The 15,660-nt window shown below is 48.4% G+C and overlaps 1 protein-coding gene across 1 annotated transcript in view; it reads right to left on the bottom strand.

The window, feature by feature from the left end:
- Positions 1-15,647, bottom strand: part of COL6A1 (collagen type VI alpha 1 chain) — a 104,366-nt gene extending 88,719 nt beyond the window's left edge. The window contains exons 1-2 of the mRNA XM_085890505.1: positions 15,626-15,647; positions 638-751 (exon numbers count right to left, since the gene is read on the bottom strand). Coding sequence (XP_085746631.1) covers positions 638-734 — 97 coding nt within the window. The 5' untranslated portion in view covers positions 735-751; positions 15,626-15,647. The remainder of the gene's footprint in view (positions 1-637; positions 752-15,625) is intronic.
- Between the last annotated feature and the right edge of the window lie 13 nt (positions 15,648-15,660).

The raw sequence follows: 15,660 nt of genomic DNA, 5'->3' as shown, positions 1-15,660 counted from the left end.
CATAAAGCAAACACCAGGCATAACGTGTGCATATAAGATGTATCGTGTCACACATAATGTGTGTGTATATAACAAGTGCAATACATCATGTATAACAATGTGCATAAATCACAATCGTGCATGTGTACGTGTACTTTATGTTGTCTCCTATATGAGGACTGTGAAGCATTAATATAACAACCACCACCTTACAAAGAGACTTGGCAGTTGACACATGGCATCAAAGAAGACCCGGTTGTTGATTTGAGTGCGAAGTTTGTTCGATTTTTGGAGTTTCAAAGAATCAATTTAGATGACGGTAAATTAAATTAATTACCACAACACTATTTGCATTGACAGTTTTGAGAGAGGATTAGTTATGGTAAATAATTGTTCAACTCTATATGATGTGGCTCACATGTGTTAAATACCAAGTAAACATAAACAATACTAAACATGACTTGAAAAAAAAAACAAACAAAAAAAAAACATGAGCTTACAACATGATATTGGAACCTATATTTTAATGTTATGTGCTGAATATATATATATATATATATATATATATATATATATATATATATATATATATATATATATATATATATATATTGGTGAAGAAGACTAAATTCTCAGGGTCTTTCTGGCATGTACACACCACTCAGGAAGGTATTGAGACTGAATTGCTGCCCTGCAGTCATGACAAACAGCAAAGGAAGACCGGCAAAGAGCAGCAGCTGTGCTGGAGAGCCCATGCTGGACAGAGGCGATCCTGAGGCACAGCAAATTCAAAATGAACGTGAAGCAGTGATTAAAACAAAAGAAACTAGCATCCGTTGAAGACAAAGTCTTCGATATCCCCCGCCATAGTAAATGAGGATTAACAAACATATTCCCTAAGCGTGTGCAATATGTATGTGAAGTTTCCTCTTGATCTGACCAGCTGTTCTGAAGATGTTTGAAGGTTTTCGGGTAAATTCAATATGGCCGCCAAACCATGTGACCTATCAATTAGAAATTAACAAACTTCTGAAAGGATGTCTTGGGGAAAGTGTATGTGAAATTTTGCCTCAACCTGTCCAGCCGTTTTGGAGAAGAAGATTTTTAAAATTTATTAATTTTCAATCCAAGATGGCTGATGAACCATGTGACCTATGACATCATAAATTTACATTCTGCCTCCAATCCTCTTGTGGAATACGTGTGTGAAGTTTCGTGTTAATCAGATGAGGTGTGTTTTTCTATCCAAGATGGCCGCCAAACCATGTGACTTGTGATGTCATAATTTTTACTATGTATGCAGACATGATGGAAGATGATAGTTGCAAATTTTCGCTTCGTTAGGTTATGTGATTCCAGAGAAAACATTATTTAATATTTTTATTGAATCCATCATGGCTGCCAAACCATGTGACCTATCAATTAGAAAATATCAAAAAGCACCAGTTCACCACTTGCTTGACATGTGTACCAAATTTCGTGAATCTTGAGGGGATTTGCAGTTAAGCTCCGGAAACGAAATGTGACGGATGGATGGACGGACGGACGGAACCCATTTCTATATCCCCCCGCCAACTTCTTTGGTTGGCGGGGGATAATTAACTTTTGCAATATAATCTCTTGTCAATTCAATGTCAGGTGCAAACATTTGCATGAGGGGGGTTCATCCGAAGGCTGAGCTGTTCAGCTGTTGAGCTCACTTGGCCAAAGAGTAACTTGCCTGTGCTGAATGATCTTGAGAACAATCTCCTCTTCCTCCAAACTTTGGGTCATACAGTGAAGCATGCTTTTTTTCTCTGTGTGCTTCTCATTTCCTCCAATGCCAGAGTTGCCTTCTCAAATTGGTTGAGGACGATGAACAGATAAATCCTCTTGGCTTGTATGAAGTGGCTGGTAGCATTAATAATTCACAAAGTAACATTCCACCATGGAGAGAAAACAATCCCCAGTTCATGTTGTTATGCAGGCTGACCACTTGGTCATCTCCTCCAGCTTGTGCTTCTCCACCAAAATCAGTGAAACTGTCCATTACAATGTCAAAATTACTCAGCAATGCTGATAATGGTTGCCTCTGAGCGGACTATTTCAGAGTGGAGAGTGATTTGAGGGTGGGTGAATGAGATTTGACATCGTCTGCTTTTGAACTGGAGGATGGGGAACCATCAGTTGCTTCGTTGAGAGAAAGTGTCTCATGGTGGTTCACTTTCGAGTAGCAAGTTCCAATGTCAGTAGGAAGAGCCGAAATAACTGTAGATGGTCTAAATGAAGGTGGGTGGATGATAAGGATGGCCGAAAAATTGCCTTGTATCACAGGTGGTGCCGGTTCGTCTTTTGCTATTTTTTGATTCACCAGCATGGACTTGTACCAAATTAAGTAGCTGAGGAGGGCAGTCGATATAAAGAACATATAAGTTCCCATCACGAGCCATGCTATCTTTCATTATTGCTTGGACACCTTCCATCCTTCCAACTCATGATAGGCCTTTCTGCCATTTTCACTCAAGCTTCAGCTCTTCAATCAGTGCATTATCAATCAAGTCACAGATTCCAGCCGCTTCACCATCCACAACTCTGTAGGAGCCAATGAAACGTTTGCAAATTTCCACTACTTTATCTTTTATTCAACATTCACGAAGCGAATAGCAATTACCATTCCAGTATGTCTTTATGGGTTTGGTGTCACAGAAGCAAACCAGAGTTGGTGTCAAAGCCACCCAATGCTCGTCTGTTTATACATTTATCGTTTTTAAAAGACTCATCTAATAATTAATATTTTTTATAAAGCATTGCAGTGAAGTCTGATCCAAATAATTTTAAAGCAATATACTGTATGTATTTGTATATTGTAATCAGTAACAAGAGCGCAAGTGAGCACAATATACACCCGAACAAGAAGGTATATACAGAATTGTGCTACTGAATGGAAAACAGCATCCTGGTTGCCATGGCAACCACTTTAGATGACGAACGTATATCACGACACACCGTCTCCACAGTCTGTACCTAAGTACCAAATATGAAACATGAAAGTTGAAAACTTTGGGAGTTAGAGTGCGGACAGGAACGGACGGACGACCGGTATCACATAATACGCCCCGATTATATATATATATATATATATATATATATATATATATATATATATATATATATATATATATATATATATATATATATATATATATATATATATATATATATATATATATATATATATATATATATTGTTGCGGATTCGCACCCGCCGGCGTGCGAGCAGCCACGTAACTCGAATCGCGGCACGTCGCCCACCGGACGGACAATCCCGTCGTGACCCTCTCGGACTAACGCCGGGAACTAGTCACGGGTGGGTCTTTCGGACTCACCACGATCGTGCCAATCGGCCCCCCACGTGGGATAGGGTTGCTCGCCAAATTCGACCTACCTAAGTACCCACACGGAGGGTAGACCGGGCGATCGCACCTCGCCGCAGGTCGACTTCAGACACGGGCCACTTTAAGCGACCCGTTCCGTACTATCGGGATAACCGAGCGGTGTTATCGTCAACCTCGACGGTTCGATTAATTATTGGGCGTATTTAGCCCACGACCAACCCTTTACGTGAAGTAAGATGGAGATTCAATAAAAGAAAAGACGAAGCGAAACGGGAGAAATAGTTCAACATAAAGCACATTTATTCCGTGGCAAACGGAAAGCACACATATACAATTACCACAATTATGCACCAAAAGCAAATGTAAAAGTAACACGACAATTCTGCACAAAAAGCAAATGCAACAAAAGAGACACAATGCAGATCTACTACCGACTACCGAGCACACGGCAACACTTATACAGTTTTACTTCACAGACGGCGCCGACAACACATATACTCCAAAGCAAAAGAAAAAGGGGCCACCCTCATTGACAAGGGGGCAGACGGGCCTGGGGCCGAGACCGCGTCGAGCCTACCCGTCTGGTGATGAGCCGCAAAATGGCGGCGGCGCCCTGACTCCGCGGGCCTCGCTGGCACTGCCTGGAATGGGGTGGGAACGGGGCCCCCTTCTCACACTATCTCAGCGCGGGGGGAAACAGGGAGGGGTTGTTGATGCTCGGGGGAAAGAGGATATCTGGATGGCTTGGGTCCCGCGACGAGCGACTCCACTGCGACTTCGATCGCGTTACCGGCCTCCCCTCTCCGCAGCTCCCCGACTCTGACACGAGCGCCGACCTCCACAAAGCTGCTTGGCTTCTCCAGCCTCTCCGGACCCCGACAGACACTCTCTCGACTGGTTTCGCCGCCGCCACAACTCTCCAACTCTTTCCTCTTCTCAACTCTCAACTCTTCCCGACTGCCTCCGCCACAACTCTCCAACTCTCCCACTCTCCACTCTTCTCAACTCCGTCCAACTGCCTCGATTTGCTCCGCGCTCGGCGCTTTATAGTGCGACAGGAGAAACCATATGCAGATTTTTGGATCAGGAATGGCTCGGGGGCGGAGCCATGCTCCCCATTGGACAGAGGAAAAGTGGGCGTGAATCATTCTTGATCCGCGAATCTGCATATAGCGATTATACTCCGACGCGCCTGGAGGCGGGGCCAAATCGCCCCACGCTCGCTGATAGGACGGAACAGAAGTGGGCGTGAATCGTTCTTGATCCGATTTCTCGGAAAGGCTGGTGTTTTTGCACCCGCTGCTCGATGCGCGCCCTGTACGAGTCCAGGATCGGTGTCCACAAGCGGCACGGGAATGGCGGTGATGCGATGGTTGCGAGAGCGAGATGTGACGGTAAAGGTCGTGGCTGTTGGCGTTGTTGTTGTTGTTGTTGTGAAGCGGCGTTGCGGTTGGTGGTTGTTGTGTGATTGCTGTTGAGACGTGGTTGGTGGTGGTTGTGGTGGTAGTAATGGCGGTTGGTACGTGGTTGGCTCAAAATAAAGATAGAACAGAAAAACGGCTATCTAAAAGGGTCGCAGCCCGGATGAATAACATTTATTCCCTCTAAACAACGGGTTTGGACTAACTACACCTATACTTACAGAGGTATCTCACCTAAGGGACCTGAATGGTGGTTTGCGAATTTCGTCAACCACAACACTACCCCCTCCCCTTTTTACAGACTCGTCCCGAGTCGTCAAATTTTCGTGTGCCATCATGTGTAGTTCTCCCCTAGTACATTTTACCTACGGATAACTGAGTGCGACATTCATGGTATTCGTGTCCCCAAAATAAATAACCTGAGGGCTGAGTAACTAACTAAACAAACCCACTCACACGGACGACTTAAATAAAATTGCCGTCGCTAAGACATACATGCCGGGGGCGCACTCATATTTACAGTACATCTTAACCTTAACTTACAAATTTTACACTAAACCATGGCCCAGGATCAATGGTCTCTGCAAAAAGAAAGCAGTTAGCAGGGAGCCAGGCTGCTCGTATGCAGTCTCTGGTTCAAACAATGCAGGTGACAGGGAACGTGGCCGGCTGCTCACACGCAGTCCAAGGCCTTCCCTTTTGAACTGAACGCAGTGAACCACAACGGTGCATGGGCTGCACAAACGCAGTCTCCGTGCCAGCTCAAGTGGCACACGCAATGAACACAACGGATGGATGGATGGACACAAACACAGTGCACGGGCCGCCACTGCAGGCCCGTGTTGTAGCTGCCAACAGGGCAGTTCTTGCAGCTTGCAAACTGTTGCTTTCTGATCCTGGCGCACATGGCAATGAACAGGGCGGGCAAAGCAAAAATTGAACGGGGTTGGTGAACAGGGGCAGTGGGCATGGCATGGCAAAGGTGATCAGGCAAACAGAGCCTGCAGAACAAGGCCGCTGCAGGCAAACACAGCTGGCAGATGAACTGGCCGGCACAGGCCTTGCAGAAAACAGCTGCAGACGATCCGGCCGGTACAGGCCTTGCAGCATAGCAGCTGCAGCCGATCCAGCCGGCACAGGCCTTGCAGCAAAACAACAGCTGCCGATGAAGTGGGCCGGCCTTTGCCTTGCAGCAACGCAGCCAGCAGATGAAGCTGGCCAGCCTTTGCCGTTCAGTGGAGGTTGGTGGAGGGAGAGCGGTGGTGCTGTTCACTCGGAAGGCGGGCTCGGACCTACCCTTCAGTCTCCCTCCCAACCTATCGCCTTTGCCTGTCACTGTCTATACCCACTCCCTTAATTTGTCAAACCCCAATTTAGCCCCAACTTATTTTTTTATTTTTACTTCCCCACTATAAATCGTCCCCTAACCCCCTGTACTGTCCTTGTTCGGCTAACCTATCCTGTCACCTAGCCTACTCCCAACCCCTACGTTCCCTTCCCGGAGGGGAACAAGGGAGAGCTAGCGTCGTGTCGAGGCCCAATCCAAGCGTCAGGATGGCCTCCCCAGAGTTCAGCGATCTATAACCAAAGTGGGTCCAGCGGCCCACAACGAGAGCGAGGGGATGGATGGTGCGGAGGGGTACACTTCCTAATCTACCCTATCCATTTAACTGTAAAACTACCCCGGGGCTTTCAACAAGCGCCTCTCGCTTAAACTATTGGTTCTATAAACCCAGATTCCCGTCGCCTGTGTTGGTGTCCTCACAATTTCGGGCCTCACCCCCCAATTTTCTCTCCGTGCCCTCACACGGTCTCATGGCTGGGACGCGTGGCTCCCTTTGGCAGGCACGACCCTCTGCCGAATCTCCCGCTATGGCACCCCCGGGCACTACACTGCCTCCGAGCCTACCAGCTCCCTAAACACCGGGGAGTGCCCCCCCCCATGGCACCTCCCCTGAAACGCACACGTGGCAGGCTGGCTTCCCAGGCCCCTTTCCGAGGGTCACCCGTGCCCACAACACTGCCCACGTGGCTAACGGCGCCCCGGGCCCCCACACCAAGCGGGCGCACCCATGCCCACTACGCTATCCCGGCCCCCCATTGGCCCTTGGCCTACTACGGCTGACTAGCCTGGTGCCCGGGGTACCCACTCAGCGATACTCACCTTTCGCAGCTACGCTCCCAGCCCGTCAACAGGGCTCCTGCACCCCTCCAAATGGGTTTCGAGCCTACATTCACACCAACAACAAAACGACCTCCATTTTTCAATTTAACTAACCCCCCCACTCACTCTACACTGACCCCGGGGTCCCTTGGGCGGGAGTCACTCCTCCCCCCAATCACTCATCGCACCATGCATTCCCCATTCGCTCCATACACACAGACCCGCTGGCCTCACTCACTCACCAAGCACATGCTTCCACTTCACTCACCAACAACTCTTCAACACACTCACCGCTGAACTCTGCCACCCTTCTAACTACATCCCCGAACTAACTCGTGCTCCCATGTCGTCCCTTATATTATAGCACGTTCCATTTAACACCACGTAGCTAAACTACGTCAACTCTACACATTCACTGTCAGTCACTGTCTCCAAATAATCCCATTAATTATTTCCTCAACCTAAATCTCAACTAAAATCCCTCTACCTAATCCATTCCACGGGCCCCATGAGGACTTACCCCTGCCCCATGGAGCCGGTCTAGCTATGCTAACCCTTCCCCCTAACTAGTTTCCATCCTGTGCCCTGGTCAAGGGGGTCTTCCACCCCTTGCCCAGGAATCCTGTGCACCCGAAAGTGAGGCTTGCTTTTTTTTTTTCACATGCGCAGCACCAGCGCGGTAACTCACAGCTCACGCACTTTGCACCTGCCCGTGACGTCATGCAGCTGCACGTGTACCTCGTCCCTCCTTGGACGGTACCATCTGGCAGGGATACCCCTCCTGCCGGATTCCAACCCCACGTGCAGCCATGACGTCAACGTGCGCATAAAAAAAACACAAGCCCCACGTCTCGAGGGGTTCCCCACGCGAACACGTGCTTTGCCCGTTGGAGCTTAACACACACGATCGCGTGGAGAACCCGTCCGGTCCAAATCCGAAATCCTGCCTAAACTTTGTCCGTCCGCGGGATCGGCAAATCCACCGCTGGCGTTTCCGGACCGGGACTTCACTCTCGCAAGCGAGCACGTGGGGGCCTCGTGCGTTGCACAGCACGGACCTCGCGCTCGCTGTTGGGTGAACCCGGCACGGTTCCCGAAACAGCTGCAGCTGCAACTTGGCTTTTGTCCCTTTGTCGCCGTCGTCGTCGCTATTCAACCCACGCACTCCCGCATGTTACGACGCTAACACACCTCACCATTAAACTCACACCGAGAGACGCGGCTGCATGTTCACACATGCCGACCGACATCTCCCTTAAAAACAGCGACCTTGCACACGCTGTCTCTCTCACACTCACGGTCTCCCTTGCACTCGGCCGTTCACTCACGCATGCCACCTCCCTCGCACACGTGGCTCCACTCACTCGCGGCCTTCCACTCACTCGTGCCATTTCCCTCACACAAACCATACTACGCACACACGCTGGGGCACTCGCTCGCGGTGCCTCATCCACACACAGCGTGCTGGGAAGCACGATCTTCTGCACACTTACCACCACACCACTCACACACGGGGTCGCTTCCGCACACGGGGTCTTTGTCACCCACCCGGTCGCTCTCAAACACGCCCTTGCACCCGCGCTATGCGTGCGTTGCAGCACGCATTTCGCCACACTCGTGAACACACACCTCGACACCACACACACCGGGACAACCACACTGGGGATTCGTGTCCCCACAAGGGTCTCCGGGGCCTCTATACCCCCAAGCTCTCCGTGCACCTGTCCACAGCATTCCTCCCCTCGACCTCGCAAAGCACGACCGAACCCACCTGGTCGTGACTCGCCTCAAGGGGGCATACTCCCTCCCCTCGTTCCTGGAGGAGGCCATCCCGCTGCTCGCACAGGGTCTCCACCCAGTCCGCGAGCTCACCCCCATTATCCTCCACTACCTAAGTGTGTGTGTGTGTGTGCGTCACTGACCTTGTCCAATTCACCCTCTATCTCCCGTGTCTCTATACATTTTATTCTTTCTGTCGTCTCCTCATGTCTATTGGTCTCTGCTTCTTTCTGGCGTCTTTCCCTTATCTTTATGTAGGTCAACCTTGCTTTCTCCTTAAGTCGCTCCCGTCCTTCCCTGTTTTTCACTCCTTGCTCTTTCACGATCTCCGCGTACCTCATCCTTGCTTTCCCTCTTAATTGTTCTTTTCTCTCTCTCGCAATTCCTTTCACCTCGTCTCTTGTCTCCCTCGTTAGTTTTTCCCTCTCGGTCATCGTCACGCTTCTCGCCCAACACGTCCCCCGAATTATTTTCTCCTTACCCACCTCCACCGCGGGCCTGACAGCCGTTGCACTCCCTCCCAGCTCGTTCGCTCCCACACGTGGCGTCGCCATTTTGAGCTCCACTGTCGTCGTCTCCATGCCCGCCTGCAGGCTTCGGCCTATTTTCTGCATCTCACCCCGCAGCTCTTTCATTTCTTCCTTCATTTTGAGTGCGTTTGTTTCCATATTCGTTTTCATTTTGTGCATGTCCCCACTGATTCCTGCCAGCATGGCGCATAGCCGGGCCATGTCGGGCGCACTCAGCTGAGCCGATTCGGCAAGGATCGGGGGGTTTTGTTGGAGAGGGGGAGGGGAGGTGTCATACACCGCGGCCGCCGCCGCACCTATTTCGGGCTCTGGGTTCAGTTGGGGGAGTTCGTGTTCCTGCACAACCAACATTTCCTGCACGGGGTTTTCATCCTGGACCATGGATTCTACACATTCTAAATCCATTTCTAATACCCCCGGCTCCCGCTCGCCTTGAGACGCCATCTTATTTCTCGTAAAGGGTTAATTTAAATCGCTCGTCATTTGGAGGGAATCGGGGGTCGCTCCTCTCACCCCTGGACCGATTCCCGTGAATTTAGCTGGAGACAGGAGAGCCCGTTTTCCCGCTCTCCGACACCAGTGCCGCGAGGAGGGGGATGGGTTTGTGTCCCACTCCTGACACCAGTGTTGCGGATTCGCGGAGCGGCCACGTAACTCGAATCGCGGCACGTCGCCCCACCGGACGGACAATCCCGTCGTAACCCTCTCGGACTAACGCCGGGAACTAGTCACGGGTGGGCCTTTCGGCCCCACCACGATCGTGCCAATCGGCCCCCCGCGTGGGATAGGGTTGCTCGCCAAATTCGACCGACCTAAGTACCCACACGGAGGGTAGACCGGGCGATCGCACCTCGCCACAGGTCGACTTCGGACACGGGCCACTTTAAGCGACCCGTTCCGTACTATCGGGATAACCGAGCGGTGTTATCGTCAACCTCAACGGTTTGATTAATTATTGGGCGTATTTAGCCCACGACCAACCCTTTACGTGAAGTAAGATGGAGATTCAATAAAAGAAAAGACGAAGCGAAACGGGAGAAACAGTTCAACATAAAGCACATTTATTCCGCGGCAAACGGAAAGCACACATATACAATTACCACAATTATGCACCAAAAGCAAATGTAAAAGTAACACGACAATTCTGCACAAAAAGCAAATGCAACAAAAGAAACACAATGCAGATCTACTACCGACTACCGAGCACACGGCAACACTTATACAGTTTTACTTCACAGACGGCGCCGACAACACATATACTCCAAAGCAAAAGAAAAAGGGGCCAACCTCATCGACAAGGGGGCAGACGGGCCTGGGCCCGAGACCGCGCCGAGCCTACCCGTCTGGTGATGAGCCGCAAAATGGCGGCGGTGCCCCGACTCCGCGGGCCTCGCTGGCACTGCCTGGAATGGGGTGGGAACGGGGCCCCCTTCTCACACTATCTCAGCGCGGGGAGAAACAGGGAGGGGTTGTTGATGCTCGGGGGAAAGAGGATATCTGGATGGCTTGGGTCCCGCGACGAGCGACTCCACTGCGACCTCGATCGCGTTACCGGCCTCCCCTCTCTGCAGCTCCCCGACTCTGACACGAGCGCCGACCTCCACAAAGCTGCTTGGCTTCTCCAGCCTCTCCGGACCCCGACAGACACTCTCTCGACTAGTTTTGCCGCCGCCACAACTCTCCAACTCTTTCCTCTTCTCAACTCTTCCCGACTGCCTCCACAACTCTCCAACTCTCCACTCTTCTCAACTCCGTCCAACTGCCTCGATTTGCTCCGCGCTCGGCGCTTTATAGTGCGACAGGAGAAACCATATGCAGATTTTTGGATCAGGAATGGCTCGGGGGCGGAGCCATGCTCCCCATTGGACAGAGGAAAAGTGGGCGTGAATCATTCTTGATCCGCGAACCTGCATTTTGCGATTATACTCCGACGCGCCTGGAGGCGGGGCCAAATCGCCCCACGCTCGCTGATAGGACGGAACAGAAGTGGGCGTGAATCATTCTTGATCCGATTTCTCGGAAAGGTTGGTGTTTTTGCACCCGCTGCTCGGTGCGCGCCCTGTACGAGTCCAGGATCGGTGCCCACAAGCGGCGCGGGAATGGCGGTGATGCGATGGTTGCGAGAGCGAGATGTGACGGTAAAGGTCGTGGCTGTTGGCGTTGTTGTTGTTGTTGTTGTGAAGCGGCGTTGCGGTTGGTGGTTGTTGTGTGATGGCTGTTGAGACGTGGTTGGTGGTGGTTGTGGTGGTAGTAATGGCGGTTGGTACGTGGTTGGCTCAACATAAAGATAGAACAGAAAAACGGCTATCTAAAAGGGTCGCAGCCCGGATGAATAACATTTATTCCCTCTAAACAACGGGTTTTGACTAACTACACATATACTTACAGTGATATCTCACCTAAGGGACCTGAATGGTGGTTTGCGAATTTCGTCAACCACAACAATATCTATATATATATATATATATATATATATATATATATATATATATATATATATATATATATATATATATATATATATATATACATATATATCAGGCGTATAAAAAAATAGTGTGGTAGATAAAAACATTAGAAAGGAAAAAATAACTTGCACCAAAAACTTTAACATTTTCACACTCACGCTGACGCTGACGCCGGGGGTATCGCTATAGCTATCTGTTCTTCGAACAGGCGAGCTAAAAATGAAGAGTTTTGCCTTCATGTAATCTTCATTTATTCTTACATGAGTCAAGTCTGCAAGGATCTTTCTTTACCTGCTCCTCAATGATCATTTTACTGAGATACCTGATCATTAACTCATTATTCAGATGCTCAGCAAGTGCTACTGGCTTGATCGTGCATGGAAAGTCCATGATGGAAAGGTAGACACCAGGGTTGTCATCATCAATCCATTCTCTCAGTGGAAGGCCGAGGTCAGTGAGTTCAATTAAAAGGCCGACAGACGGTCCATCTCTCTACCTCTGTGTCTCTTTATCAAGAAGTCTTGCCACTTTAGCATCGATAGACTTTCCAGTCCAGACTTGCTGGTATTGTCGGCCGTGATACACTCAGCATGTTGTCCCAGACTGATCTCAACAGATCACTTGATTTGATTCCAGTCTTCAACTTCTGTTGCAAACTTTATAAAACTCAGGAATAAATAATTTAATATCACCAAATATACAATACTATTAATTTTGGGGGATTTTGAAATGAATAAGAAAATTACTCAATTGCCCAATGTGATATGTTTCAATTGAAATGTTTATTCAACAAACTTAAAAATGTAAATCCAGTATTTGGTTGTTCAACTCCTTGTCGGCCTCAAATGGACTTCATTAGTCATCAGATGAAAACAGCTCATGTTTTCTGGAGTCATCATAGTACCAAATAAACACATTCTCACAATTGTGAGAAGAATCAAAAGTTTAGTTTGTAATACCATGTACAGTAAGTAGGGAGCAATACAGCAGGGGTTCCCCCAAAGGACTACAAAAACCAAATATTCTTTCAGACCCCAAGAAGGTCTCACCTTACATCGATCACAGAGTCTTGGAGTGATCTTTAAAATTTTGTTCTGTAAAAAATTCTCATCTTGGCACATAGCCTACCTGACTGGAAATATTGTTGCTGCGGGTGTTGTAGTCATGACTGTGTACAGGTCGGCCTATATTCACCTTCAAGAACCATCCAAATCATCAGTCAATCTCGTCTTTACAGTCCATTAGTCTCATAATCTTCATCATCGCCCATCATTGTGTGCAGAGGTTCACTTTGGATCGTGGCATGACAACTGGTGAAGAAGAGGTTTCACTAACTTGAGGTATCAGTGACTGTTCAGTAGCTTTGAACAGGTTGAATGTTCCTTTTGGTTGTTCTATTTTGTCGGAGGCAAGTTGTAGGTGCTCTAATTACCCCCACCGCTGGAGGTGGACTGAAGTTATGTTTTCACCCGTTTGTCTGTGAGCAGGATATCTCAAAGGTTATGGATGGATTCGGATGAAACTTGGTGGACAGGTCGGGTGTGAGACAAGGACTAATTGATTGGATTTTTTTTTTCAGCGATTCATCACCATTGAGAGATGAGGCCAAAAACAATATACAGCATGATGTCTTTAAAAAAAAAAGTGATGGATGGGTTATGATAAAATTGGTGGATGAGTTGAGTAGATGACAAGAACAAGGTGATTAGATTTTGGTTCAAGTCGAGACGTAGATCCAGCCTGTCGGTGCGATACAAAACGTAACCCGTTCAGCCTGTTGGAGGTATGCGCTCCACCGAGTGCTGATCTAGTTGCCTTTGATTCCCCCTTTTTACAAAGCCAGATATATGTTTTAGCTGATGTCTGAAACTGCTCCGAACATTGTGATGGTCAACAGGCGCATTCCTTTCCCTTAACCATGCCTTTAATGAGGAGCATTAAACCTAGACAGCTGGTGACTAATCAAGAAAACGATGGACGTATGCAAAAGCAAATAGACACATGTCAGACGATGAGCTCAACCACAAGGACCAAATCAAAAGGTTATGTTGACACCATTTTGTGGGAGTAACAAATCAAATTTTGTTTTTGTAATGTATGCAAACGGCTACTTAATCACATATAGCACGACCTGCACAAGGTACGACTGAGTTGTGGACTGAAAGGTGAGTGGCTGCTCGTTTCGCTCTCCTGCTCAAGGGAATTTTTCCCTTCAATGCAAAGCCATTTTGTTTGCCCCCTCCAGGGAAGCTCAGCATTCTTCAGAGCCCAAGCTTCAATGCGGTTCATTTTGGATCTTTAGCACATCCTTGGTTAAAGAGTGCTATTCCTGCAAGCCTGAAGTGTCCCTATCGAGCCATTCATCGTGCGGATTCCCCGTGGCAATGTGGGATTGAGCAACTGTGGAGGACCCGACAGCCCGACCGTCCCTTTGGCTAATGTTGTAGGTCCAAACAAATGCGGTTTGCACGGGGACACTGTTTTTCCAACAACTTCTTCTGGTACTGCTTCACAACAACCTTCATTGAAAAGAAGTTGTTGTTGGTTAACCCCGGTCAGTTCTGTTCACAAAGGCCAGTGACATGAAGATAACTGATTGATCTCATCGGAGCGACCCATGAATCCCTCACATGTAAAATGTTGTGCTCTTGCCTTTGTGAAAATTAGTTTTGAGTGCTGCTTTTGCACATTACACCGTCATGTCAATCCTCTCCAGCCGATAAAAATCTTGGCCGCAACTGGCTCCGTGAGTCAATGTATGCTTACCTCCATTTTGGGCAGTTTTTTTTTTCATACATGGTCAAGGCTCGTGAAAGAGCTGGGAACACAGAACAGATGAGAACACAAGATAACAAAAGGAACAACAGGAGAAAGGGAAAACACCAACAGAAGGGAAAAAGTGAACAGACAGACAAACAAGGGATGCAGGTAAGGGTAAGGAAGAATGCAAGGGATGGACAAGATGGGGACAAGCAAATTTTTGGGAGGGGTGGGGGTGATTTAACGGGTGTAGAAAAGATCCCGGTTTTGGATGGGAAATGATTTGAGATGGTGGTGAACAGTTGTCTTGAAAACCTGGATGGAAGAATGACATTGAAGAGAGTGTGGAAGGTTGGTTCCACAGGCGGGAAAAAGAGAAATAAATGGGTGGAGGTGAGCAGTGGTTTTGGATTTAGGCAGTTTGATGAGGAGGGGGTTGGTGGTGGACCACATGCGTCCTGCAGATACCTGGAGGGGACAAAGCATGGAGAGGGGACAAAGCTCTCAGGGGGCCTGGAGGGGACAAAGCACTTCCCCATACAAAATCCTTCTTCCTTTCTCGGTTATTGTGTTTCCCCACTCTCCTTGCAACCTCCTTCAATATTTTTCTTGTTTGATTTGTTTCATCCCTCGGTGTTTGAACTTGGATCCAGTATTCTCTCCTTCCCTCCCCCCTCCTCTTCTCGAACCCATCACTCATTGTTACTCTGTTATGTCCCTCCACCCCCCCTGTTGGACACTTCCCCCATTTCCACAGTGTTCCAGGTCTTCCACGAGCCTCAACTTTGTACACAAAGTATAATCCATACACAAGGTCACACCCATGATCACTTTGTGTGCTGGAAAGCATCTCACCGGGCGGGTAGTGGAAATTTGGTTTTCATAACACATGCAGCTTCCACTGCGATGTGTTCCAGCTGAATCATGTGAGAATTTAAACTGGACAGTGACCAACCTCGCAGCAAGAGCTTTTACTCTCTTTTTTGAGAGCCGTGTGGACGTTTTATTCCACCGTTAATAAAGGATTTCAAATAAAGTATAAAAATAATGCACTATACAATACACAAACTACAAATCTACAATGGCAATGCATAAAGAAAGAAGCAAGTACTGGTGAGAAACATCAATCTACTTTGGGACTGTTAATTACCTGGCAGGATACCGGGGTACCTGTGAAGAGCTCCC

The sequence above is a fragment of the Eptatretus burgeri genome, chromosome 8, assembly GCF_056783735.1.
Source record: "Eptatretus burgeri isolate ZD-2024b chromosome 8, Ebu_testis_v1, whole genome shotgun sequence".
Lineage (NCBI taxonomy): Eukaryota > Metazoa > Chordata > Myxini > Myxiniformes > Myxinidae > Eptatretus > Eptatretus burgeri.
The sequence above is the reverse complement of the archived record's forward strand: the minus strand, read 5'-3'. Positions and strand labels throughout refer to the sequence as shown.